Here is a 27,213-nt window from a genome sequence, read left to right as displayed (position 1 = left end):
GCTTCGCTCTAAGGGGCAGTCTTTTCATCTGTTCAAATGGAAGTGATAACGTAAACCGTAAACAAAATACCCGTGAGAGCCAATATAACTAACCGTGGCCACAGCAAAGGGCTACCAATGGTGAGAGTAAACAAACAGCACATAAACCTAAGTGTAATTCCAGGGTCCTCAGGACACATTCATGTGCATGGCTAGATAACTAAGAGAGTAAGTCTCCCTAAAGTCTGCCACCAAACATTAATAAATGCATGAGTACTGAACCCCACAGGCATGGTTTGCTTCCCAACTGGACAGTTTACTTGCTCATATATGACCTCAGGCAATTCATCATCTTTCTGCCCCCATCTTTTAGTCATAAACTAGGAGTAGACTTTATATCCACCTCATAACAGTAAACTAGTCTAGATGATGGGGATGGCGGGGGGCCACACCAATGATTATAAAGCACGTGGAGACCTCAGGAGAGGTGCTGTTTTTGCGCAACAGCAAAAGAAAGGAGAGAGCTCTCAAATACCAGATTAGTTCATAATAAATGAGAAGTAATTCTTTCAATCTATGACCAAAAGAATGACTATGAAGATACATTTATATATATATTTTGTTTTTTACATCACGTGCCTACTGGGAATGCTGCAAATGTGTAAAACACCTAAAACCCAAACTATATTAACATACTTAAAAAGATACAGGTCACATGGGCCCAGGTGGCTCAGTCAGTTGAGCAGCTGACTCTTGTATCAGCTCAGGTTTTGATCTCAGGGTCATGAGTTCAAGCCCCCGGTTGGGCTCCACCATAGAACAAAAAATACAGGTCAGATGGTAACTACTCTTGTCGTGAGCATAATGTACAGAGCAGCTGAATCACTGTTGTACATCTGAAAATAATGTAACATTGGAGTGTAACAACTACACTCCAAAAAATTTTTTAAATGGCACCACAAAAAAGGAATAAAAAAGAAAAAGTTCATCAGTTAAGCATCACTCAGGAACACTAACCAGACATTCTTGACCCTAGCTTCAATCATTAGCAGGATATCCTAAGACAGCAGCACACCAATAAGACACCCTATAATCAAACTCCAAAAGAGATCTGGTCAGATAAAAGAAACACACACAAAACTAACATCATTAAGGAAAACTTTCCTAGGTCTTCTTCACAGGAATTATTACAAAATCCCCAGAAAGAGTTTAATCACGCAGCTTTGTCACCACAGAAGGTGGGAGAGCAAGTAGCAACGAAGGGGAACTCCTGGAGCCCCCGCAGGGACCCTCCGCCCCCTCCGGCCAACAGCCTTTCCACCCGTGCAACTTTGCGCTTCAAACCGTACAGACTCCCTGCAACTCGTGCCACCGTGACATTATAATCCCCTATGATATACCGAGGTAATAAACACAAGGCAACACAGTAAACGTGAGTGAGCAAAGTTTGGGCTTGGGCAAAACTAGAAGCCAAGCAAAACCCAGCAAAGCAGCTACGTGTTGCCTCAAAACCAGACAGCCCCAAAGCGGCAGGAGTGGACAGCATGCTCTCCCCCGCACTCTGGAAAACCCAGACAGCTCCAAAGCAGGTTCTAGAAGCGGCGGCTTCCCGGGGACGCCGGGCCAGGGGCCGCCGCGGCGCGACCCCGTCTCCCGGCAGTGGTCACCCGGGGCCAGAAGCTGCGTGGGGACACCAGGGCGCCGGCGGGGGCGCGGCCGGGGTGGGGGTGGGGACGCGGCGGCCCGGCCCCCTCTCTGGGCTGCGGTCTCCCGGCCCTCACGGCTGCTGGACAGCGCCCACGCCCGCGCGCCCGTGTCCCCGGCGGCCCCCACCCCCGACCTCCCGGGGCCGCGCGGCCGGAGGCCCGAGCCGGGGCCCGCGGACAGGCGCCGTGGGGACACGCGCAGCGGTACCTGTGGCGGCAGCAGCTCCCAGGCGGCGGTGGAGGCGGAGGCGGCGGCGGTGGAGGCGGCGGCGGCAGCGGCGAGGGCGGGGCGCGGCGTGCGCGCTCCCGGCCCGCGGTCCGGTGCGTGGTGCCCGCCCTCTCTCTCCCGGCCGCCCGGCGCCCGCGCAGCTCTCCGCCCCTTCACCTCTCACCTCCTACCTTTCCCCTCCCGCCCTCGCCGCCCCCAGCACGTGCTCCAGCGGCGCGCACATGCGTAGTCGAGCCCCGCCCGTGGCTCCCGCTCGCCCCCTGGCGGACGCCCTCCAGGCCACCCGGAGGGAGGGAGAGGTGGCCGTCCTGGGGGGCGGGGCTTGAAGATGGGGCAGGGCCCCGTGGACCGCACCAGGAGAATTACCAAGAACGTGCGCAAGATGCCTAGGTCCCCGTTTAAAACAGCAAAAAATTAAAAACAACAATACAGATGCACAACAAATACAGATGGATCGAATAAATTCTGTCCATTTCCCTACAGCCTTTTTTTTTTTAAAGATTTATTTATTTGAGAGAGAGAGAGCACAAGAGGGGGGAGGGTCAGAGGGAGAAGCAGACTCCCCACTGAGCGGGGAGCCCGATGTGGGACTCGATCCCGGGACTCCAGGATCATGACCTGAGCCGAAGGCAGTCACCCAACCAACTGAGCCACCCAGGCACCCTTCCTACAGCCTTTCTAAAGGACCAGTTTTATGAATACTTACTGATGTTGAAACCTGTTCCTGAAAGATGGTTCAAAATGAACTGTAGAGTACGATCTCATTTTTATTGAAAGCCATCCACGGAGAAGGAAGGGTCTGGGTGCTGCTGCTGTGTAGTGGGTGGATATATCTGGGTTGCAGATTTAGGGTTTTGGGTTTTTCCGTTCTCCGACGGGCATTTAACCATTTTACACGGACTGTGTCTTTGTTGGAATCGCATAGCTGCATCCACTGAGCGTTTACTCTGTGCCGGGTGCTGAGCTGAGCACTTATCTGAGCATCCCGAAAACCCTGAGGGAGGTCTCCTTACTGAGTCTCATACAAGGGGAACGGAGGGGGGCTTCACCCGCTGTGGGGACACGGGTCCCGGCCCGCCCAGCGCTGGCCAACCCGGGATGCTACGCGCTGAGACTGCCCGGGGTCCGCACTCAGGGACCTCGATCGCAATCCCCTTGCCCTCAAGGGACCGGATCTCGAGAGTCAGGGATCAGCCCGGCCCCAACCCCGCTGCCCTGGGCACACTCAGCTCAGCCGCACCCACCCCAGGCAGACCCTGCTCCTGCCCTCAGAGGCCGCAGCTCTGGGATGGCATAAGGTGTAGACATAGCCACAACTCGAGGTGGGACTCAGAAGCGGCCCTTCTGCCGGTCCAGCCCCCTGCCCCCTTCTAAGCCTTCTTCAAAGAGACATACCCCCTCCTTCACACCCATTCATTTCCACTGGACTCAGGACCACCTCTCCAAGGCCACCGGTGTTTTGACTCCCTCCCTGCCCACCACACTATTGTCAGAGGGAAATTAAACAATAGTGGGGACAACTGGCCTTGGTCTAAAGTGGCCTTTAAGATTTTGCCCTATATTCAGGATTGGCTTCTGGTTTCAGATGGGACTTTGGAGAGGGCACCTGGGGAGAGTACTCGAGTAGTCATTACAGTTGATTATTTCCTTGTTCCCTTCTCGGTGAGTGGTCGGATCATACACACAGCCCTGCCCTCTGTCGAGCAACTGTGGTGTCTCCCTGGAGGGTGAGTGCACTGCCCTCTCCATTGGCAACTTTGGCCACCTGTCTGGCTTTGGCCAACAGAGTGTGAGTGAACATGACCTGCATGGGCCTGGCAGAAGCTCTGAGCCACTGGCTGGGAGGATGAGCCTCTCATTCTCTCCCTTAGCCAGGGGGACAGCAGTGCCACATTGGGACTGCTCCTTCCAGCTGGGTCCCAGAATGAGAGGTCATGGAGTGGAATGGAAGCAATGCCCCACAGTTCCAAACATGTAACTTAAATGAAGAATATGTTTGTGCATTTAAGCCACTGGGATTTGGAGGCTGCTTGTTACTACAGAAGAGTTGTAAGTGGTGGAGTCAGGGTCCTAGCCTTCGTTTTTTAAAATAAACTTTACCTGTTTTAAGCGTTCAATGATTTCCAGTATACGCGAAGTGCAACCATCACCACATTCTAACCTTAGAACATTTTCATCCGGCCAAAAAGAAACCTACTGGAGTCATTTCCCATTCTCACACCCAGTCCCATGGAATAGTGTGCTATCAGATCTTTTGTGTCTCGCATGGTGTTTTTGAGGTTTATCCATGTTGTAGCATGTTGCAGCACTTCATTCCTTTTAATTGCTAAATAGCATTCCACTGTAGAGCTGTACCGCTTATTGTCTGTCTATCCATTCATCAGTTGATGGATATTTTGTTTCCACTTCTGGGCCATTACGAATAACACTGCTGTGAACATCCACATGCAAGTGTTTATGCTTTCATTTTTCTTGGGTATATACATGGGAATTGAATGGCTGAGTCATATGGTAAATCTATGTTAAGAAACTTCCAAACAGGAGCGCCTGGGTGGCTCAGTCGTTAAGCGTCATGATGCTGGGGTCCTGGGGTCGGGCTCCTTGCTCAGCAGGGAGCCTGCTTCTTCCTTTCCTCCCTGCTCATGCTCTCTCTTATCTCTCTCTTTCTCTCAAATAAATAAATAAATAAAATCTTAAAAACAACCAACCAACTGCCAAACTGTTTTCCAAGGTGGCTGCACCATTTTACATTCCCACCAGCAATACCTGAGGGCCCCAATTTCTCCATCTCCTTGCTAACCCTTGAAATTGTCAGTCTTTTCACTACAGACATTTTAGTGATTACACAGTGGCATCTCATGGTGGTTTTTATTTTTATTTCCCTAGTGGGTAATGATATTGAACATATTTTTATGTGCCTGTTGGTCATCCCCATGTCTGCTTGGGTGTGATGTTTGTTCAAATCTTTGCCTATTATTTTTTTTTTAAAGATTTTATTTATTTATTTGACAGACAGAGAGACACAGCGAGAGAGGGAACACAAGCAGGGGGAGTGGGAGAGGGAGAAGCAGGGGGAGTGGGAGAGGGAGAAGCAGGCCTCTTGAGGAGCAGGGCGCCCGATGCGGGGCTTGATCCCAGGACTCTGGGATTATGACCTGAGCCGAAGGCAGACGCTTAATGACTGAGCCACCCAGGTGCCCCTCTTTTGCCTATTATTTAACTGGGTTGTCTTCTTAACGAGGTCTAAGTTTTTTATATATTCTGGACACAAGTCTCTTATGGTATATACGATTTACAAATAATTTTGTAAAAAAATAGAATGATAACTATTTCAAAAATAAAGTACTAAAACTGGCACAACAAAGAAAAGTTATCATATATAAAGACCAATAACAAAGAAGTATTTTTAAACTACCTCCAAAAAATTACTTGACCTTGACCAATGCAAGTCCTAATTCGGGAAAAAATACACTAAGAATTTCAGTGCATACAAAAGGTAGCAAATTCCTCAACATGGTTTATGAGGCATATATTGCTCTTTAAAAAAAAAAAAAGATTATTTATTTAAGAGAGAGAGAGTATGGAAGGGGAAGAGAGAGAGAATCCTCAAGCAGACTGCCTGCCGAGTGCGGAGCCTAACGTGGGGCTCAAACCCAGGACCCTGAAGATCATGACCTGAGTCAAAACCAAGAGTCAGATGCTCAACCGACTGAGCCACCTAGGTACCCTGAAGCATATATTGTTCTAATGCTCAAACACAGCCAAGCTAACGGATAAGCAAAAAATTATAGTTCATGTTTGCTTACAAATACAGATTGCACAGTATCTCAATAATATTAATTTAAAAATCTTAGCAAGGGGCGCCTGGGTGGATCAGTCATTAAGCGTCTGCCTTTGGCTCAGGTCATGATCCCAGGGTCCTGGTATCGAGCCCCGCATTAGGCTCCCTAGTCGGCGGGAAGCCTGCTTCTCCCTCTCCTACTCCCCCTATTTGTGTTCCCTTTCTCGCTGTGTCTCTCTCTGTCAAATAAAATAAAAAATAAAATAAAAATAAAAAATAAAAATCTCAGCAAGCCTAACATAAACAGCAGGTTATAGAAACTACAACAAATACCAGCAAGAAAAAGCTGTAAAAGGAACTTAGGGCTCACACAACAGAGAAATGCTCAACACATCCACAGGATAAATAGTGCCGTTACCTCAGTGAGGCTGAGAAAGCACAGAGTTCACTAATGATTACTGGTTAAACTCTAAAGGGGGGCGGGGTGCAGGAGATTGAGGAGGAGCATTTCTTTTTCCTTTCCCTTTCCAAGGTTATTTCACTGACTTGATAATTTATGTATTTTAAAAACTAAGAATTACTATAAAAATGCTTCCTATTCCTGGGGCACCTGGGTGGCTCAGTCGTTAAGTGTCTGCCTTCGGCTCAGGTCATGATCCTGGGGTCCTGGGATCAAGCCCCGCATCGGGCTCCCTGCTCTGTGGGAAGCCTGCCTTTCCCTCTCCCACTCCCCCTGCTTGTGTTCCTGTTCTCGCTGTCTCTCTCTCTGTCAAATAAATAAATAAAATCTTAAAAAAAAAAAATGCTTCCTATTCCCTTAAAAACAGAAATTAAGACAACAAATACCTTCACATCACTCTTCACAAATTTCAAAATGCTGACTAAAGTTATTCAGGGTAAATAAACTACTGGAGCTATGTCAAACTAAAAAAACTTTTGCATAGCAAAGAAAACCATTAACAAAATGAAAAAACAACTGACTGAATAGAAGAAATTTTTGCAAATAATGTATGTGATTAGGAGTTAATATCTAAAATACATAAAAAAGGGCGCCTGGGTGGCTCAGTTGGTTAAGCGACTGCCTTCGGCTCAGGTCATGATCCTGGAGTCCCGGGATCGAGTCCCGCACCGGGCTCCCCGCTCAGCGGGGAGTCTGCTTCTCCCTCTGACCCTCCCCACTCTCATGTGCTCTCTCTCATTCTCTCTCTCTCAAATAAATAAATAAAAATAAATAAATAAATAAAATAAAATACATAAAAAAAACTCCTACAACTCAACACCACAAAAAAAGTCCAATTAAAAAATGGGCAGAGGACCTTGAATAGACATTTTTCAAAGACACCCAGATGGCCAACAGACTCATGAAAAGATGCTCAACATCACTCATCAAGGAAATGCAAATCAAAACCACAATGAGGTATCATTTCACACCTGTCAGAATGGCTAGAATCAAAAACACAAGAAATAGCAAGTATTGGGGAAGATATGGAGAAAAAAGGAACTCTCAGGCACTCTTGATGGGAAGGTAAATTGGTGCAGCCACCATGGAAAACAATATGGAGGTTCCTCAAAAAATTAAAAATAGAAACACTATAACACTATATGACCCAGTAATTCTACTTGTGGGTATTTACCCAAAGACACCAAAAACTCTAATTTAAAAAGATAATGCACCCCTATGTTTATTGCCAAGATATGGAAGCAATTCAAGTGTCCATCGATAGATGAATGGATAAAGATGTCTTTCTCTCTCTCTCTCTCTCTCTCTCACACACACACACACACACTGGAATATTACTCAGCTATAAAAAAGAATGAACTGGGGCGCCTGGGTGGCTCAGATGGTTAAGCATCTGCCTTCGGCTCAGGTCATGATCTCAGGATCCTGGGATTGAGCCCCACGTCAGGCTCCCTGCTCAGTGGGAAGCCTGCTTCTCCCTCTCCTTCTCCTGCTCCCCCTGCTTGTGTTCTCTCACTCTGTCGAATAAATAAATAAAATCTTAAAAAAAAAATGAACTACTGCCATTGGTGACAACACGGATGGACCTAGAGGGTACTATGCTAAGTGAAATACGTCAGAGAAAGACAAATACCATATGATTTCACTTATATGTGGAAACTAAAAATAAACAAAAAACAGAAACAGATTCATAAATCCAGAGAACTGGTGGTTGCCAGAGGGGAAGGGGGGAGGGGGATGGGCAAAATAGGTGAAGGGGATCAGGAAGTACAACTTCCAGTTATAAAATAAGCAAGTCACAGGGTGCAAAATCCAGCATGAGAAATTTAGTCAATAATAGTGTAATAACTTTGTATGGTGACAGATGAGAATTACCATTACTTGTATGGTGGTATTTCATAATGTATGTAACTGTCGAATCACTATGTTTTACACCTGAAACTAATAATGTAAGTTAACTATACTTCTATAAAAAAATTTTCCCTATTTAAAGGAAAATAAGCAAGGTTGGCATTATTTGTAGATGTTAATATCTGAAAAAGGAAAACAAGAAAAAATATCTAAAAATTCAGGAATCTCAATTAGAAAATTATTAGAATAGTTTAGAAAAACTGTAGAATAAGTTATACGTTTCAAAAAGTCAATTACATCCCTATGTCAAAGACACCATAGAAAAATCCACAAAATCGGGGGCGCTTGGGTGGCTCAGTTGGTAGGCGTCCAGCTCTTAATCTCAGCTCAGGTCATGATCTCGGGGTCATGGGTTCAAGCCCTGTGTTGGGCTCCACACTGGGTGTGGAACCTCCTTAAAAAAAAAAAAAAATCCACAAAACCAGATTTCTTTTCCAATAAAATAAAAAAACATTTAATAACAGGGTATTAATTTCTTCACTAGTTTTTTAAATAAAATTACACAACTACAATTTTAAAAACGAGAGCAAAAAATCCTTGAAGGATACTTTACAGAGCTTGATAATGTGCTGGGAAATTCATCTGGATAAATAAGCAGGCAGATATCCTTTTAATAAGAGCTCTTGAGAGCAGACATATACTAACCTTTCAATACCTACTAAGAACAAATTTCAGAAAAGCTCAATTTTAAGAACTTTACATATAAATAAACCCAAACTACATAACAAGAAAGGATCACTACTTTTCAGTAAATACTGTTGGGCTATTTAGTTACTAGCACGAAGACAAATTACAATACTGTAGCAAATTCTAAATAAGTTAATTTGAGGGGCACCTGGGGGGCTCAGTCGGTTGAGCATCTGCCTTCGGCTCAGGTTGATCCCAGGGTCTTGGGATCGAGCCCCACATTGGGATCCTTGCTCAGCGGGGAGCCTGCTTCTCCCTCTGCCTGCCGTTAACCCTGCTTGGGTACTCTCTCTCTCTCTCTCTCTGTCAAATAAATAAAATCTTTAAAAAAAACCAAACAGTATTGCCTCCATAATTTCTTCCCCAATTCTCTGCTCCCTCAACAAAACAAAAGCAAAAAAGTGATGAGGAAATAATCACTCTTTCCTGTGACCATCAGCCTGTCACCGTCCATTACTTGTGTTGTTTTATGGCCCTCATCATCTTCTCCACTGTCACATTACTTAAGTGCCTATTGCTTAGCCCCCATCAGAGCACAGCAGGTGCCTTTAAGACTGTCTCTATCTTAATGGCCCCTTATATAAAACAGGTGGTCCACAAATATTTCTTGAACTAATGCATATCAGAATAGAAAACAAATCTTTCTGAAGATAAAATGTTTTTTAAAGTAGAAAAACATACACATGAACAAATAATAAAATCCTTTCCAAAATATTACAAAGAATGGATAAAACAAGGTTGACCCCAGGTTCTAATTGATAAGTGATTAAGGGTGAGGAATACATTCTCCACACATGGGAAAATAGAGAGAAAATCATATCTTAGTCATTAATATCCGTTTTCCCACAACTCTGCACAACTATTAAATTAGTAAAAGATAAGTTATATCCAACGTTGGTGGAGGAAAACTTATAGATCACTGTTAACTGGCTCCATCATTCTGAAGAACAATCTGATACCATGTGAGGGCCAGTCCATGTTTTGTTTTGTTTTGTTTTTTTAAAGATTTTATTTATTTATTTGAGAGAGAGAGAGTGAGAGAGAGCACATGAGAGGGGGGAGGGTCAGAGGGAGAAGCAGACTCCCTGCCGAGCAGGGAGCCCGATGCGGGACTCGATCCCGGGACTCCAGGATCATGACCTGAGCCGAAGGCAGTTGCCCAACCAACTGAGCCACCCAGGCGCCCTTGTTTTGTTTTTTTAATTAAGTTGGATCCACACCCACCATGAGGCTTGAACTCAGGACCCGAAGCCAAGAGTTACATGTTCTACCAACTGAGCCAGCCAGGTGCCCCAATCCATGCTTTTTTTTTTTTTTTTTAAATATTTTGTTTATTTGAGAGACAGAATGAGATAGAGAGAGAGCATGAGAGGGGGGAGGGTCAGAGGGAGAAGCAGGCTCCCCGCTGAGCAGGGAGCCCAATGTGGGGCTTGATCCCAGGACCCTGAGATCATGACCTGAGCCGAAGGCAGTCGCTTAACCAACTGAGCCACCCAGGCGCCCCGCCCCAATCCATGCTTTAATTCAGAAATTCCACTTCAGGGAGAAGACTAAAATTTCATCATCCCTCACTTTCACAGGCCCCTTCCCCTGCTTTATTTTTTATTTTTTTTAAGATTTTTTTTTTTTATTCATTTGACAGACAGAGACACAGCGAGAAAGGAACACAAGCAGGGGAAGGGGGAGAGGGAGAAGCAGGCCTCCTGCAGAGCAGGGAGCCCGATGCGGGGCTCGATCCCAGGACCTTGGGATCATGACCTGAGCCGAAGGCGCCACCCAGGCGCCCCTTATTTTTACTTTTTAAAGTTTATTTTTTTTTAGTAATCTCTACACCCAACGTGGGGCTCGAAATCACAACCCTCAGATCGAGTCACATGCTCTACAGACTGAGCCAGCCAGGTGCCCCTTCCCTGTTTTACTTATAGCACTTAACACAATCTAACTCTACATAGATTACTTCTCAATTTGTTGCAGGCAGGGACCTGCTTTGTCATGGTCATACCCTCACTGCCTAACAGCAGCCTGCCATATAGAAGGTATTCAATATTTGCCGAGTGACTGAATGAAAGTTCTAAGGCAACAAGTATTTGCCCCCACCTCCAAATAAGTATGGTATATAAAATTCATAGGGCACCTGGCTGGCTCAGTCAGTGGAGCATGCGGCTCTTGATCTCAGGGTTTTGAGTTCGAGCCCCATGTTGGGCATAGAGATTGCTTAAAAATAAAATCTTCATAATATTTTTTAAGATTGTATTTATTTGAGAGAGAGATAAAGCACCCGACTGTGCACCCAGATGCCCCCCCAAATAAAATTTAATGAGATTAAAAATAATAATAAAATAATATTCGTAACATAATTTATAATTACAAACCCCAGAACCTACACGCTCAGAGAATAGCTGAGCAAATTAGAATAATGACACCATAAAATGCTCAGTAACCGGGTGCCTGGGTGGCTCAGTTGGTTAAGCGACTGCCTTCGGCTCAGGTCATGATCCTGGAGTCCCAGGATCGAGTCCCGCATCGGGCTCCCTGCTCGGCAGGGAGTCTGCTTCTCCCTCTGACCCTCCTCCCTCTCATGCTCTCTGTCTCTCATTCTCTCTCTCTTAAATAAATAAATAAATAAATAAATAAATAAATAAATAAATAAAAATGCTCAGTAACCATTAAACATTAAAATTTAGTGAACTCAGGGATGCCTGGGTGGCTCCGTTGGTTAAGCGTCTGCCCTCAATTCAGGTCATGATCCCAGGGTCCTAGGATCGAGTCCCGCATCGGGCTTCCTGCTCAGAGGGGAGTCTGCTTCTCTCTCTCCCTCTGCCCCTCCCCTCTGCTTGTGCTCTCTCTCTCTCTCCCACTCAAATAAATAAATAAAATCTTATTAAAAAGATTTAGTGAATTCATTTATAAATTAAGTGAAGAAACAGAATAGCAACATCCGTATCATGTAAAAAATGTTCTGGGGTGCCGTGCCCATTCAGAATTGTAGCTCAGATGAAGCTGGTATAAATACTGAAGAGTATTCATAGAAGAATCATTAGTTCTTCAATAACCACTTTCTCAAGTTACTTGTACACATAATTTTCAAATATTCTATCAGGTCTGCGATATTTTGGGGAAGAAAAGCAGCTACTGTTACTGGTTATCAGTGGGATAACCAACATAATAGAACGACTTGAGAAGAGGAGTGATGACTTGTTCCCTTTTACGAAAACTAAAAAACGTGAAAAGGTAAAATTAAACAATAGATATGAAATTTCCTTAGTCCCTGCTGATCAGTGTAATTGTTTCATTTCGAATTCATTGCAGTATAATTTGCATATAGCAAAAATGTACCCAGTTGAAGGGAATGGCCCTGGTGTCTACTCTGAGGCGATCCTGACTGACGGGCTGAGTGTGTGGCATCTACAGGATGCTGGGGCAAGAGCTCACCTCTTCGGTCTTCACAGGTGAGGGAGGAACTTGCCAAGGCTCCATCCCATCTGGCAGCAAGAACACTCCTGACCCCTCTCACCAAGCCAGGAAGCCTCATGTGCCAGGGACCCCAGAACCAGGAGGAAGTGAAGCTGTGAACCAAGTGGGGAGCCTGCCCCTGGGTTCTGGGAGGCTCGGTCAGCAAGTGTGAACTTCAGAGTCGGGCTCCACTACCTACGGCCGGCTCTCCAGCCTTGAGCGCGCTGGCCAAACCTCTTTAAGCCGGTTTTCTTACCAGACTGATGGGCAAATACCTCTGCAGGACGCAGGTGAAAATTAAATGAGACAGTCCATCACTAGGAAGCCACAATACAGGGACTCTCCTCATGCCAGCCATGATTACCCACGGTGTCCCTCCGGGGCCTGCCACCCGGGGCTGTCTCCTAGCTGGCACGTTCATACCCACTCTGGCTCTGAAAGGCACAACAGCCAAATGGGCAGTTGAGGCTAAAGCGTATTTAATGAAAGGCTCCCGGCACCACTTTCACCCGGTTTCAACATGTGGCGTCTCTCTCCGCAGAGGCCGGGTTGCTATTTCCTCTGTTATCCAAACAGCCCAGGGAACTAGGACGAGCCGTCACAGCCCCTTTCCACGGCCCCGCCCCACAGTGAGGCTGCTGGTCCAGGCTGAAATGCCACTTCAAAGGTGTACAGATCCATTCTGATCCGTCGCTTTATCTTTCACATCTGAAAACGGTCCAAGGTCGCTCTGTGTGCTCCTCAATCAGGTCACAGAACAGCAGGAGACATCCCTTTGGCAAAAAAGGACACACTTTTGTCCTGTATCTTGTACTGGTAAGTGAGGCTCCCGTCCCGCTGGGCTGTGGGCTGTGATGGTGTCCGCCAGAGGATCCTCAGCTACAGGGAAAAGGAGAATGAAAGAGAAGCAGCCCCCAAGTACCCGCCTGCTCCACCACCTGCTACCGAGGCCTCGAGGAGGTCCCGGTCATGTGCCATGCAGCATGTGACCCACTTCGAAAACAAAGCTTATTACCAGCTAACTAAAACTAAAGATTCCCCCTCTCCGATACAGGAGTGATACCTGCCCGTTACAGAAAATCTGTAAGAGAAAGAAAAAGAAAAACAACCATCCAGGGAAAAACCACTGAAGTAATTTGGTCTTTTTTCTATGCATGCTTTTGTGGGCTGCACTGATTTTGGGAATCAACTTAGTACCTTCCAACCAGTACAGGCTCGGGAAGGCTAGAGATTTATTCTGATGATGTCTCAATGCTAGGCAGGCTAGGATGCTCCACGGGACTGGCCGCAGAGAACCCTCTCCGAACCCTCTCCTCCCGCTGTGCACACAGGTACTACCACACGGCATCTCGGGGCTCACCCATTTGTTTTCTTTTCTGACTCTGGGCCAAAACTGCCACCCATGCCTAATGGGTCAAGAGTGGTCAATGTCAAGTTAACCTGGAAGCCGTGGTGGGGGTGTGGGAGGAGATTCCGAAAGAAAAGTTCCAGAAGGCAGAGAACCATGGCAGCCCCTTGGGAGGAGGTAGAACCTGACCTCCCTCACAAGGCAGGACTCTCGGCTTCTGCCTGAGTTCTCCAACATTCTGGTCAGAGGCAGCAGCGGGGGCGACAGCAACCTCAGCCACAGGTATGGTCCCCCCAGGTTTGTATTTTAAAAGGAGCAGCATTGACCTGAGTAAACAAAGCCTTCTGTGGTCCTGCAGAGGCATTCTGCTGTCGGACAGCAGGGGCCCTGCATTCTGCTCCAGACGGCGGTCTCCTTTTTAGGAAGTTCTGCTTCGATCACAAATGGAACCACCATGGAAAACGTGCACTGGTGTGTGAGGCTAGCCCCATCTGGAACAGACTGTCTTGCATTCACACAACTCCTGAGGTTTCCCTTGCACCCGAAGGAACGCCCCAACCAGACAGCCCCTAGGGCCTGACACTATCCCACGTATGGTCTCGGCTCAGGTGCAGAGGCAGCAGCTGGTGCCCCATGAGCCCCTGCGCACCTGTCCATGCACGTCCCTGCAGAAGCCCGTAGCCAGGCCCTCGGCCCGCAGGATCAGGTGGCTCTGGTGACTAAGGCCATTCAAGAGGATGTCATTCTCCTCGTCCTCGCCGTCTCCACTGTCGTGTACCAGGGCCACGATGTTTCCCTGCAACAGAGAGTCAAGATGAGAACCTGCTCCTCTAGGCAGGGCCATGAGGGAGCACTGGGCTTTCGGTACCTCCAATCCCCTGCATGTCTTCGCCCTGATCAGCCTTCATGCTGCTACTACTGGGAAGGACCCTTGCCTGTGCTCCAGGACCCTAATTCCAGCCTCGCCAGCACATCCAACCTATCCTGCCAGCTCAGTCCCTCTTAAACCAAGCTCAGCTCAGCCTGTGGTCCTCCATGTTAGCAAAAAGTGCCACCTTTCGGGCGCCTGGGTGGCTCAGTTGGTTAAGCGGCTGCCTTCAGCTCAGGTCATGATCCTGGAGTCCCTGGGATCGAGTCCCACATCGGGCTCCCTGCTCGGCGGGGTGTCTGCTTCTCCCTCTGACCCTCCCCCCTCATGTGCTCTCTCTCTCTCTCTCTCATTCTCTCTCTCAAATAAATAAAATCTTAAAAAAAAAAAAGTGCCACCTTTCTGTCAGGCTCCTGAGTGGTCAGCAAGCGCCGGACTGCAGCGGGGACCAGAGGGGAGCAGTATGGGCCCTGGAGACAACACAGGACACAGGCCAGGAGAAAGGGGAGCACGGGGGGCTGAGGGAGCACAGGGAAGAGGCATCATGTCTGGCCCAGCGGAGAGGGTCAGGAGGTGGACACACATGAGCAGAGTTAGAAGGGCAAGCAGGAGTTAGCCAACCAGAACCGAGGGGGAGGTCGACCCATTGAAGGGGATACCCTGAACAGTAAGTCCTTTCAGAGGTATAGTGTCGAGTTGTTCAAAAGAATGAAGCAGACCCGAGTGTTCTGTTCTTGGGCAATGGACACCAAGATACAGGTGTGCTATGAAATGGCATGGCAGGTGACCAGCGACGTGAAGAAAAATGCAGAGAGGGGCGCCTGGGTGGCTCAGTCGGTTAAGCGTCTGCCTTCGGCTCAGGTCATGATCCTGGGGTCCTGGGATCGAACCCCTCATTGAGCTCCCTGCTCGGCAGGGAGCCTGCTTCTCCCTCTCCCACTCCCCCTGCTTGTGTTCCCTCTCTCGCTGTGTCTTCCTCTGTCAAATAAATAAATAAAATCTTAAAAGAAAGAAAGAAAGAAATTAAAAAAAAGAAAAGAAAAGAAAAACGCAGAGAGACACACACACATACAACACGTTCACAATTGCACAGACTCTCTGGAACAATATCCACATCGGGAAAGAGACCATTACTTTTTATTTATTTATTTATTTATTTATTTATTTATTTATTTATTTATTTATTTATAAAGATTTATTTATCTGAGAGAGCGAGAATGAGAGAGAGTACATGAGAGGGGGGAGGGTCAGAGGGAGAAGCAGGCTCCTCGCTGAGCAGGGAGCCCGATGCGGAACTCGATCCCGGACTCCAGGATAATGACCTGAGCTGAAGGCAGTCGCTTAACCAACTGAGCCACCCAGGCGCCCGAGACCATTACTTTTTATTAAAGTACTCTTTGTGCTATTTATTTTTGCTTTCTTAACTATTCCGAAGTTTTACTTTTTCAACTAAAAGAGGTATTTTTACAAAACAAGGATGGCAGTGGGCCACAGAGCAAGCTAAGCTGCAGGCGGTGTGCCCACTTCGGTGTCGCTGATCGCGCCCTCTGCGCCCCTTCCGTTCCCTCCTCCTCCCGTTCTCTCCACGTCGCCCGGCTCCCGGCCCTGTGACCGCAGCCCCCGGAGTTCCCCTGAACCCAGCTGCCAGGCAGGCCCTTGCACACAGGAGGTGCTCAACATGCCCTGCTGGGGACACGCAGCCCCGGCTGACTCCACTAGCTCACGCCAACTGCTGCCCAGCAACGCGGCCTGACCACACAGTGTTGAGGGCCGCAGGCTCCTCCTACCAGGGGCGCCATCACATGCTGAAGAGCGGCCGCCATGGGCCAGACGTTGTGTGGGCGTGCTGCAAGCTTCCTGTCACTAAACTCCTGCCGTTGCGTTCCCGTGAGGCAGGCACCAGAGCCATTCCTACTGTATAGATGGGTCTACTCCCATTGTTTAACTCTCTGTTTTGGCAAAATCCCCATTTTTGCCTCATCATTTGACAGTAAAGATCAGGTCCTATACTTGCATCGCATCACACAATTTTTTTACAGCCGTTTATATCTCAACTGATCTTCAAAGGCCACACAGAGAGACAGTGACCGGTCCCAGGACACGAGGCAATGTATGCCAGAGCTGGGACTTCTGCAGAACCACACAGGACAGGCCACAGTCAAGACAGTACCGATCAACCTTTTCATTTTGAGGCCTTTATTTTTTAGCAGCGGCAAGTAGGGGAGTGGAGGATGGCAGACCAAAAGATTTCTGGGGCTACCAGAGTAAAGCCAAACCCCCAGGCAAATACACAAGAAAGATCACCGCAAGCAAGGGAGGTGTGGACCCATGTGGGCCCATGGAGGTCACAGGCGGGAGCAGAGAGAGCAGGCTGATCAGTACCTTTCGTTCCCAGCACACGGCCACTCTGCAGTAGTGGATGAAGTCCAACACAGCCACCGCCCCCAGGCCCAGGCTCAGCAGCACACTGAGGTCGTCCACTAGCAGCACTGGGCACCTCCACGCGGCCTGTCCGTCATCCACGGGCTTCAGAGCCTCTCGGACAAACTCATACAGGGGCTGCAGGTTCCCAGCATCGGCCTCCCTGGAACATCAAGCAAGGGTCACCAGAGTTCATTCTCTCTACAAATGTTTATCCGGAACTGAGCAGCACCACAGGAAAGGGCTGGGGGTGGGGGTGGGGGGCAAAGAACTGGATCACAGGCCTTGGCCTAAGCGGCTCCTGATCTGGTTGGAAAGAAAAGGCTTGCATTCATACATGAGCAAGTTGTACTTCAAACACTCCTTGAGGCCTAAGAGGTACAAAGCACTGTGCTAGAAACTGGGGGACACAAAAATAAACAGGCTCTCGGACCCTCAAGAGACACCATGCAGCCCCTCCTCCTAAGAGCTTAAGGCATCGAAGATTAATCTGGATTGGGCAGGCAGGAGAAGCCTTCCCGGGAGGTCATCATGGGGACAAAAAACTAAACAGCAATTCAGGTAACCTAGCGGTGAGGGACGAAGGTCTAAGGGCTGTTTGTGTACCTAACAGATTCCACCTGTTTCTGAACAAGTTGGCCCAGCTACCTCCGCCTCCCCAATGACTACCCTTGGTGGTCACTTCCCAGCAACAGAGGCTCAAAAAGCACCCGAGCAAAGGGCCTCGGCATGTGCCCATGCTCCAGGTCCAAGCCCCGCTAACAGCAAGGACAACCTCCCCCAACCCGGGGGTGAGGTGTATCCAGGCCCATCATTCAGACGAAGACAGCCGGGTTCGGAGATGGTAAAGGTTGTGTGCAAGATCACATGCATAGGGTCAGGGCACGGGGCCTTCTGACCATACTGCTTTCCATCCACCGCATCAGGCTGAGTCTGAGAGAGGGGGCGGCGGGGAGAGCTCCCGTAGGGACTCCTTCGTGGTGGAGGAAGAAGAGCACCCAGGTGGGGAGTCTGCACAGTTATGTTTGTGGCTGGCACTCATAAAGGACAAGAAACAGGAAAACCAATCTCAGAATAGCAAACCCAGGAGTCGATGGACTTTTTCTTAAAGAGCAACAGTAATATTTTAGGCTTGTGAGTTCTATGATCTCTGTCTCAACTACTCAACTCTGCCGTTGGAGTGCAAAACAGCCAGGAACAATATGCGAACAAATGAATGCAGCTATTCTAATAAAACTTTATTTACAAAAACAGGTAGCTGGCCCACGGGCCATACTTTGCTGAGCCCTGTATCGAGCCAAAAACAAAACAAAGGTGTGTGCAAGGGCTCCGAGCCAGGGTTGGAAAAAATACCGTTCTGCCATACTCCCAGCAAATAATGCTTTCTGTAGCCTTTGGGTCATCCATACGCCCTCTGGCCCACGATTAAGAGCCAAGGGCTTTTTGATGAAGCCACAACACCAGGGAAGTGTCTGCCTCCTGAAGCCAGCTCTGTCCCCCCACACGCCACACGCCAGGGAGAAGGAATCACAGGGCAAGCCTGGTCTGGGCCTCCCCACCCCATGGGTACTTTTGGGCGGGGCTGCGGGCTGACTGACCGGAGGAACTGCAGGGGGTGTGGCTCCGCCTGAGCCCGGAAGAAGACATCCACCGAAGACTTAAGACCCTCAAGGAACACAAGCTGCCCGCGTTCCCGGGCCGCAGTCAGGCTGACACCCTAAACAACACAGGAGAGAGTGAATCACAGTGCCTTGCAGGGGAACCCACCCCATAGGCCAAACTCCAGCTCACAAAAGGGCACAGGACACATTCTAAGCCCTGCAAATGTGCACCTGTCCACCTTCGGATGGGGCCCATGCCTTCTTTCCACTGTGCGTTCCCAACCCACAGTCCCCACTGTGCTCAGGTGTGCCTTTACGTTTAATTGTCACTTGGTAAAAAACTGATGTTTTGCTCACATATTCGTTTTCATGACGGCTCAATGGTTTTAATTTGCAATAGTATCAGAAAGTGTATCATCAACTTTTCTAAAAGTACGTATTTACAAAGTTAAGCACATTTAGAAACGGTAATAATGACAATAAAATGGTGGGAGAATGACCAAGGTCTGAAACATGCTGGCTGCAGAAGAAAGGGCCAGATGTTGGCTTCGAGTTTCACAAACCCTTTCGGGAACGCCTCAGTGGTACAGGACCTCAGAGCTGCTCTGCGGCTTTCAGGAACATAGCTCCGAGATCGGAACGGCCAGGCTGCTGGCCACACAGGGAGATCCAGGTTCTCCTTCTCTGCCCTCTTCCTCAGAGGCGGCACTCCCACGAGAGCTGCGGCAACACGAACTCTCAACACACTAGTTCGGGGGTGGGCTAAGTTTCTCTGCATAGGGCAAGACAGGCTTTGCAGGCCATAGTCTGTGCTGTCACTACTCAGCTCTGCAGAATGCCAGCAACCACCCACGACTCATAAACAAACGGGCCAACCCCTGCTCTAGACCAGACTTTTTTTTAAATTAACTTATTTTTTATTTTTTATTTTTTATATTAAAGATTTTATTTATTCATTTGAGACACAGAAATAGAGAGAGAGAGAGAGAAAGCATGAGCAGGGAGAGAGGCAGAGGGAGAAGCAGGCTCCTCGCTGAGCCAGGAGCCCGACGTGGGACTCGATCCCAGGACCCTGGGATCATGACCTGAGCTGAAGGCAGACGCTTAACAACTGAGCCACCCAGGTGCCCCTAATTAACTTATTTTTTAAAATAATCTCTACACCCCAATGTGGGACTCAAACTCACAACCCCGAGATCAAGAGTCGCATGCTCTTTGGATTGAGCCAGCCAGGTGCCCCTAGACCAGAACTTCTTAACATGGCTCTTCATGACCTACCCGATTACAAAGCTCTAGAGTCACCTGATTAAAAGGCAGATCCTTGAGCGCCACTCCAGACCTCCAGAACCAGACGCTTTGTGGGCAGGGCCCAAGAATCTGCATTTCGACAAACACCCAAAGATGGATACAATCTAAATACGCAACGCACTGCTCTGTCTGTGCAGACCCAGGTCACACGGAGCTCTTTACACCGCTCATGCCCCTCGACCAGATCTCAGTTGTTCGTTCTCACCCCAGTGTCCCCCCACTGCACAGCGCCATTAGCTCCACGGTCACCCCGGCAGACAGAAAGACTCCTGTTCATCCCCTCTGCCCTTGCTCGTTGCCATTCTACTAATGGCAGCTCAGTAATACACCAAGAGCATGGAGGCTCACACTCTAGTCCTTCATGTGCCCAGTCCTGTGCGGGCCATTCCTGCTGTGTCAATGACGATTCAAAGGTAACAGAAAAAGTAGCCCATCTGGACATGAGTGTACACCCGTTTCTCATCCAGAAACACAGATGCTTAGGGTCAGAGAGACATGCTTCACAGACCTGGAATGTAATGTGTTCTTCACATGACTGCTCTCCCTGAGCTCATGCTCTGACCTCTAACCCAGGAAATTCTTCCTTCTCAGCAGAGGATGGGAAAGTCTACCCTCCTCTCATCCTCTCATTTGTTTCTCCCCATCAGAGTGACATCGGGCAGTGACGTGGCCCAGTAGGAAGACTGGCATTTCAATGATCACTGCTAATGGGTAGCCTGCTTCTCTCCCCCTCTGAGGCTGGCCTATTAAAAACAAAACAAAATAAAAAAAGACCAAAAAAACAAAACAGTAAGCCCCTCTGGTCACAGGTCCTGGGCGACGGCCTAGCCTAGGCCAGAAGGTTCACCAGCCTCTTGGCCATCTTATTCTTGCCTGCCCACATCTGATAAGACGAAGGGCAGGCCAAGATCAGATAAGGAGCAGGTGACAAAAGCACCTCTCCCCACATTTGGGTTCTAAGCCCTAAGCTTAGGGAGACAGTAGGAGGCACTCAATTTGGTGGCAGACCAAGCTGTGATCAACCGAGCAGGACTAAGATTAAAGCCCACACTGAGAAGGAGAAAATCTTAACTGGTCCAGAGTCAGCAGAGCTGGATTTGATTAATTAACAACAGATGTGGTTCTATAAACTCTAATAAAACAGGTAGAGATGCTGCCTTAGCCCTTCAGATAAGGGGTTCAGCACCCCGTGATTTCCCCAGTCACTCTCTTGCTAAGTTCTCTACAACCCACACAGGGGAGACCAGCCTCGGCCCCACTCACACCTGCATGACCCACATACTCAGGGACTGCACCTCGGAGTCTATGATATTTACCAACTTCTGTCCCACGATATTGTAGTGACTGAAGGACTGGATGAGTGCCACAAAGCAGACTTTACAATTAGCTAGAAAACAAAACAAACAGATTTTTAGTGACATCTTTACTTACAATCAGTCTCATACAGTTCATACTTCTGGAAACAAAAGCACTGGGCCAGGTCTAGACAGACTCAAGGGGCCCTGCAACCTGACATACTCAATTCCATTCTAAGACATACATTTTCTCATATATAATAATTATATCTTATTTCATTGAACCTGAGACGTACTTCTGTTATGTGTATTACTAGGTACCTTATTTTGTTCGATTGTCAACGAGTTGTGGTTTTTTTTTTTTTTTTTAAATTTTATTTATTTATTTGAGACAGAGAGAATGAGAGACAGAGAGCATGAGAGGGAGGAGGGTCAGAGGGAGAAGCAGACTCCCCGCCGAGCAGGGAGCCCGATGCGGGACTTGATCCCGGGACTCCAGGATCATGACCTGAGCCGAAGGCAGTCGCTTAACCAACTGAGCCACCCAGGTGCCCAACGAGTTGTGGTTTTTAAAAAATAATATTTTGGAACGCCTGGGTGGCTTAGTCGGTTAGGCGTCTGCCTTCGGCTTAGTTCATGATCCCAGGGTCCTGGGATTGAGTCCTGCATCAGGCTCCCTGTTCTGCGGGAAGCCTGCTTCTCCCTCTCCCTGCCGCTCCCCCTGCTTGTGCTTGTGCTCTTCTCTCTCTCTCTCTCTCTCCCTGACAAATAAATAAATAAAATCTTTTTTAAAAATTAAATAAATAAAAAATAATATTTTTCTGTTTGTTGTTGGTGTATACAGAAATATAATTGATTTCTTTTCAACTGTTCTTATATCCAAGAAGTTATAAGGGGAACACAAAGAAGCTCTAGCTACCTTACTAAACATAATTAGTTTCTAATAATTTATCTGTAGATTCTCTTGCTCTTTCAGTGCTGACAATAACATCACCTGGAAAAGAAAACAACTTTCAAAGCTGTGAACTATTACAACTAAGAGTGCCAAAAGTCTACCCTCTATCCTGGCCTGGCTCAGCAGGAGCTCAAGGAGAATCAGTTGATAAATGAGTCTTTTTTTTTTTTTCATTTGGCTGTTTTCTTCTTCTAATCTACTTCCGTCTATAAATTGCAGTGACCCTGCAGTTTTCCTCCCGATGTTCTTTAGGAAGCATCTACTGGCTGGGCAACGTGTCAATGGGTCCAGGGCCCAAAGACCTCAAGATGCACAAGGACCGAGGAGCAACAAAATCAGCAGGCCACATAAGAGACTCAGTGAGACTGTGCGCACACTTGGTGGAGAAGGGAAGATAGGACACAGATACAGAGAGCACTTACCACCCTTTGGGATGGATGGGCAGGAACAAGATGGTCAGTAACCTGTTACCTAATAAACAGCCACCTGGCTACCCAAACACCAAAGCCCTGGTTGGTTAATACTATTCCCATTGCGTTTTCCCTTAGGTTTCTTTTTCTACAGCATCAATGAGTCCTATACCTTTGAGGTAGAAGGAGAGAAAGTGGTGCACAAGGAAGCTGCCGTCTGTCTTGGCACCACAGAGTAGAGTCAGTTTCCCCTACAAGTTAAGAGGAACACAAAAAGGTGAATTAGACTCCCTGGAAGGAGGTCGATATCTACACACACACACACACACACACACACAGATTACCAAAAAGAAGAAAATAAGTCACAATTACGGAAAAAAACAACACTTAAAGTGATTGCTATTAAGTCACTTATTATGGGCAAGCATATCTCAGCTTCCACTCTCCCAAGGCAAACAGAGAATAAAGTGCCTCCTCTTCCTCATTCACCTTGGTACCTCAGGGACCAGTCCTGGGAAGAACGAGATCCTGAATGAAAGAAGCTTCTACCGTCAGAATCCAACAAAAATCACAGCCTGCCAAGATTGGAATGCACCTTCAAAAAACTAATCTGATCCAACTTCCTTCCTATTTCTAATTCTGATACCAATTCTGTCCAATAGGGTGGGGGAGAGGGGAGTAGAAGTAGTTGACAGAGGCCTCCAGTAACAAAGTTATCCCATCCCAGTGGCCCTGGACACTGCTTCAGGCAGAGCTCTGATCATGGAAAGTCCTGGAAAGACCTCTAAAGATGGTCTCCACAGGGGCTGGCTGTCCTGCTCCAGCCACCTCTAGTTCCCTGTCGGTGAAAGAGGAGGTCGGGATCAAATGGTATCAGATACGGCACTTCCATGTTGTGACTTTTTTTCACTTATAAAATATGAAAGATCGCACTATCAGACCTTGAGAGTTACCTCCAGTGCTGTCATTTCCCGGTGCCCACTTTGATGCTCCAGTCCTCCACTCTGGCCCTGGCTTGAGCGCTCTGGAGGTGCCCAGATAACTAGCAAGGTCGCCAGTGCCACCTGCAGGCTTGGGCAACTGACACCCACAGGGTCTACTGAAAACTGTAATTTGCCTGACACCGTGGGTTCATAAAAAGGCCTGATACATTTGGTGTCTTGGCTGCCTGGAGGAGCTTACCATTTCCTTAGGAAGACAAAGGTTATAAAATAAACCATGTTAAGTTCCTGGGAGAAGTAACGCCGGGTTAAAATGTGAAAAATTTCGGGATGCCTCGGAGTGCGGGAAGGAGGGTGGAGAAAAAGTGGCGGAGCTGTTGTGCCCAAGGCCGACTTGATACAAGCCAACGCTGGCTGAGAGCAACCTGGAAGAGCACCATTCAAGACCATGAGGAGGAAGAGGGCGAGCAGCGTTCATTGTGACCTGCACAATGCCGCAGGGCCAGAGAGAGAGACTCAGGGCGGTTAAGAAGCTCATCTCCTGGGAAAGGTGGAGAATCGAATTCCCGACTCTCAGGCAACCTCCTCTGGGCGCCGGGACGCAGTGAGCATGCACAGAGCCCCCCAGTAAACGTCTGTGAACGTAAGCCAATGCACAGTTGGTCAAGCTTTCCGGGCACTTTCGAGGGTACACACGGCCTTTGAGAAGATGCTCACGGTTCGTAAGCGCCCGCGCCCAGCCGTTTCCGGGTTGGCCCTCCCCGGACTACAACTCCCAGGCGCCCTTGTGCCCGCGGCCGTCGCGTCTTTCCCACGGCTCCGCGTGCGCTTCATCCGGGGATGCGGTCTTCCGCCACGCTCCGGAACCCGCCCCCTTCCCACCGCGCGGCGTCTAACCTGCTCCGCCCTGTCAGGGGTGATGTTGAGAAGGTTATTGAGTTCCGGGAACATTCCGAGCTCCGGGCACGAGCGTCCCGGACCGGGAGTTACGGCTGCAGCGGGAACGACGGAGACCGAAGAGCCACACACCACTCGGCCCGCGCGGGGGAAGCGCGCATGCGCAACGCCGCTTCCGGGCGCCGCGTAGCCAATGAGGCGGGCGCCTGGACCTGGGCCGCTGCCGGCGCACGCGCGAGGGCGCGCATCCGGCCGGAGTGGTGGGGGTGCTGGCGTTGCGGCGCGTCCTTGAAGGTCCGACGCGCCCCACGGTGGCCCCCAATACCCCGCGCGACGGGTGTTTTCCGCCTTCTCGTGGCCTTGCTCTCTCTCCAGCCCCGGGCCTCAGGGCCGTACAGTCCGCCCTTCCACACGCGCCTGTCGAGCTCCTGCTGTGTCCCCCAGGTCTTTAAGCTCAAGCTACATAGGGAGCGAGATGGGTGAGGATGCCCGCCCTTTCTCGCAAAGCAGAAAACAAACGTAATAAACGCGAAATTGTATATGGAAAAGTTATTGGGAAAAAAGGCAAAAGCTGGAAAAGGGAGTAATGGTGAGGTAAAGGTAGGTTCAGAATTAAAGAGGTTGTCAAGGTCAGCGCACTATGAAAATATGATTGGAACACACCTTGCATGCTCCTACTCCGGACTTCTGCACCAACTGTTCCTCCCTCTTGGAATGCTGTTTTCCCAGATACTCAGAAGATTAAAAAAATCCCCCACTTTTTTCCGGTCTTTGCTCAGATATCACTAATCTTCGAGGCCTTCCCTGACCATCCTGTTTAAATTGTTTTTGTGTTTGTTTTTAAGATTTTATTTATTTGCCAGAGAGAGAGCACAAGCAGGGGGAGTGGCAGGCAGAGGGAGAAGCAGGCTCCCCGCTGAGCGGGGGGAGCCCGATGTGGGACTCAATCCCAGGATTCGGGATCATGACTTGAGCCGAAGGCAGTTGCCCAACCAATCAAGCCACCCAGGCGCCCTGACCATCCTGTTTAAATTGCAAGCTGTCCTTTCCCCAACACTTACCCTTTTCCCCTGCTTTCTTTTTTTCATAGCGTTTATATCTAACTTACTATATATAGTTCTATTGTAGCCCAATGAGCGTCAGAGCACCAGGGACAATCCTATAATTCGACAAAATCACCTTTATTGACTCATTGCAAGGATAGAGGTAGCATACCAATAGAGTCCCAGGACCTGTTACTAAGCAAAGGAAAGGGAGTTGTTTTAGGATTTGGGAAAGGATGGAGTTCAGGTAAAATTTAAACGAAGTGCTGTTTTGTTGATAGGCTGGAAGCAGAGCATAGCTGTGTGTGAGGGGTCAATATCTGGCCTGGACTGTAAAGAGGACCAAGGTTTCCAGTGCATACCACATGGTTAAGATAGATGTGGAATGGGGAGGTGGGGGGATGGGTAAAATAGATAAAGGGGATTAAGAGTACACTTATCCTTTTTTCCACATTAAAACACTCATAATTGAAATATCTTTATCTTATGTACAATGAGTTGGCATTAAGGTAGGTATCTGGGATGACCCATTCAAGGAAGTCACTTAATCCAACTTAATGGAGCCTGTATCCTTCGCATATTGACAGAAACACTGGCAACAAATATTGAGGCCGTATTTCTGGATCAGACCTTGCTTGTTTGAGCAGATGTGGCAAGAACCCTGGCCATCTTTCCTCAGATGGCTCCAGTAGAACTGCTGGTGACCCATCTTGCTCTCTTGGATGCAAAGAGGCAGAAGGGAGAGTACACTTACCTTGATGAGCACTGAGAAATGTATAGAATGGTGAATCATTATGTTATACACCTGAAACTGTTATAACATTGTATGTTTATACTTCAAAAAAAAAAAAGTTTTTGGGCGCCTGAGTGGCTCAGTTGGTTGGGCGACTGCCTTTGGCTCAGGTCATGATCCTGGAGTCCCGGGATCGGGTCCCGCGTCGGGCTCCCTGCTTGGCAGGGAGTCTGCTTCTCCCTCTGACCCTCCTCCCTCTCATACTCTCTGTCTCTCATTCTCTCTCAAATAAATAAAATCTTAAAAAAAAAAAAAAAAAAAGTTTTTCGGGGCGCCTGGGTGGCTCAGTTGGTTAGGCGTCTGCCTTTGGCTCGGGTCATGATCCCATTGTCCTGAGATTGAGCCCCACATCTGCTTCCTGCTCAGCAGGGAGTCTGCTTCTCTGCTCCGCATCCCCACCCTGCCATGCTCATGCTCGCACGTGCGCTCTCTCTCAGATAAATAAAATATTTTTTAAAAAGGTTTTTTTAAACATAGATGTATGTAGTCACTCACTGGGGCCGGAATTCGAGGCTGCTTCTCTGTCAAAATTACTTAGGTCCTCCAGCCAGGAACGGGACATTATATGCTTACTGGTATGTGAGGGAGAAGAGCAGTCCCCGGCATCCAGGGGCTGGTTCTTGGTGTTGTCCTGTTGAGCATAAACAATTTCATAAAACATCAACATCAGAGTGATTATGATGGGTCAAGACAAAACTAGTCCACTTAGTTATGTTGAACACAAAACAAGAGCACTGTCCAAGCCACAAACAGCCAGACGTCCCCACTCCCAGCTAAAGACTACTGCTTCTTTACCATCACAGCTTTAGCCTCACTCTTTCAGTCCTCCCTGTAGATGAGATTCATTAAGGTACTCGATCATAGAATTAACCCCGCTTTTAACAGCACCCAATCCCAAACCCTCCTCCCAATCACCTAACAAGCCAAATCCTATAATTGTGTTCTAACATTCTTTTTTTTAATTAAAAAAAATTTTTTTTAAAGATTTTATTTATTTGACAGAGAGAGACACAGCGAGAGAGGGAACACAAGCAGGGGGAGTGGGAGAGAGAGAAGCAGGCTTCCCGCAGAGCAGGGAGCTGGATGCGGGGCTCAATCCCAGGATCCTGGGATCATGACCTGAGCTA

At 48.3% G+C, this 27,213-nt stretch overlaps 3 protein-coding genes across 3 annotated transcripts in view; all 3 read right to left on the bottom strand.

Annotated features, from left to right (window-relative positions):
- The window catches only part of LOC110577597 (SREBF chaperone), a 64,319-nt gene extending 62,270 nt beyond the window's left edge, over positions 1-2,049 (bottom strand). The window contains exon 1 of the mRNA XM_044921739.1: positions 1,894-2,049. The gene's annotated coding sequence lies outside the window, so the exon portion shown is untranslated. The remainder of the gene's footprint in view (positions 1-1,893) is intronic.
- A 10,472-nt stretch (positions 2,050-12,521) lies between these two features.
- Positions 12,522-24,400, bottom strand: ELP6 (elongator acetyltransferase complex subunit 6). The gene is made up of 7 exons (XM_021687066.2): positions 24,251-24,400; positions 22,585-22,663; positions 21,069-21,139; positions 18,442-18,560; positions 16,805-17,006; positions 14,204-14,350; positions 12,522-13,085 (listed from the first exon to the last, which is right to left on the bottom strand). Exons 1-7 carry the CDS (start codon positions 24,302-24,304, stop codon positions 12,957-12,959), a joined length of 801 nt encoding a protein of 266 aa, XP_021542741.1. The 5' UTR covers positions 24,305-24,400; the 3' UTR covers positions 12,522-12,956.
- Positions 24,401-25,837: 1,437 nt separating this feature from the next.
- Positions 25,838-26,002, bottom strand: LOC110577666 (40S ribosomal protein S29-like). The gene has a single exon (XM_044917244.1). The coding sequence runs from the start codon at positions 26,000-26,002 to the stop codon at positions 25,838-25,840; it is 165 nt and encodes a 54-aa protein (XP_044773179.1).
- Between the last annotated feature and the right edge of the window lie 1,211 nt (positions 26,003-27,213).

Source organism: Neomonachus schauinslandi, chromosome 1 (assembly GCF_002201575.2).
Source record: "Neomonachus schauinslandi chromosome 1, ASM220157v2, whole genome shotgun sequence".
In the NCBI taxonomy this organism is placed as follows: Eukaryota; Metazoa; Chordata; class Mammalia; order Carnivora; family Phocidae; genus Neomonachus; species Neomonachus schauinslandi.
The sequence above is the reverse complement of the archived record's forward strand: the minus strand, read 5'-3'. Positions and strand labels throughout refer to the sequence as shown.

Bases quoted from the DNA above. Each gene is read 5' to 3' on its own strand.
- ELP6 (XM_021687066.2), bottom strand. From the start codon at position 24,304: ATGTTCCCGGAACTCAATAACCTTCTCAACATCACCCCTGACAGGGCG. The intron at 18,561-21,068 runs GTAAATATCATA...TGTGTTGTTTAG, and splicing joins ATATCGTGGGACAGAAGTTG to GGTGTCAGCCTGACTGCGGC. The intron at 17,007-18,441 runs GTCAGTCAGCCC...TTGATGTTCCAG, and splicing joins CACCCCCTGCAGTTCCTCCG to GGAGGCCGATGCTGGGAACC.
- LOC110577666 (XM_044917244.1), bottom strand. From the start codon at position 26,002: ATGGGTCACCAGCAGTTCTACTGGAGCCATCTGAGGAAAGATGGCCAG.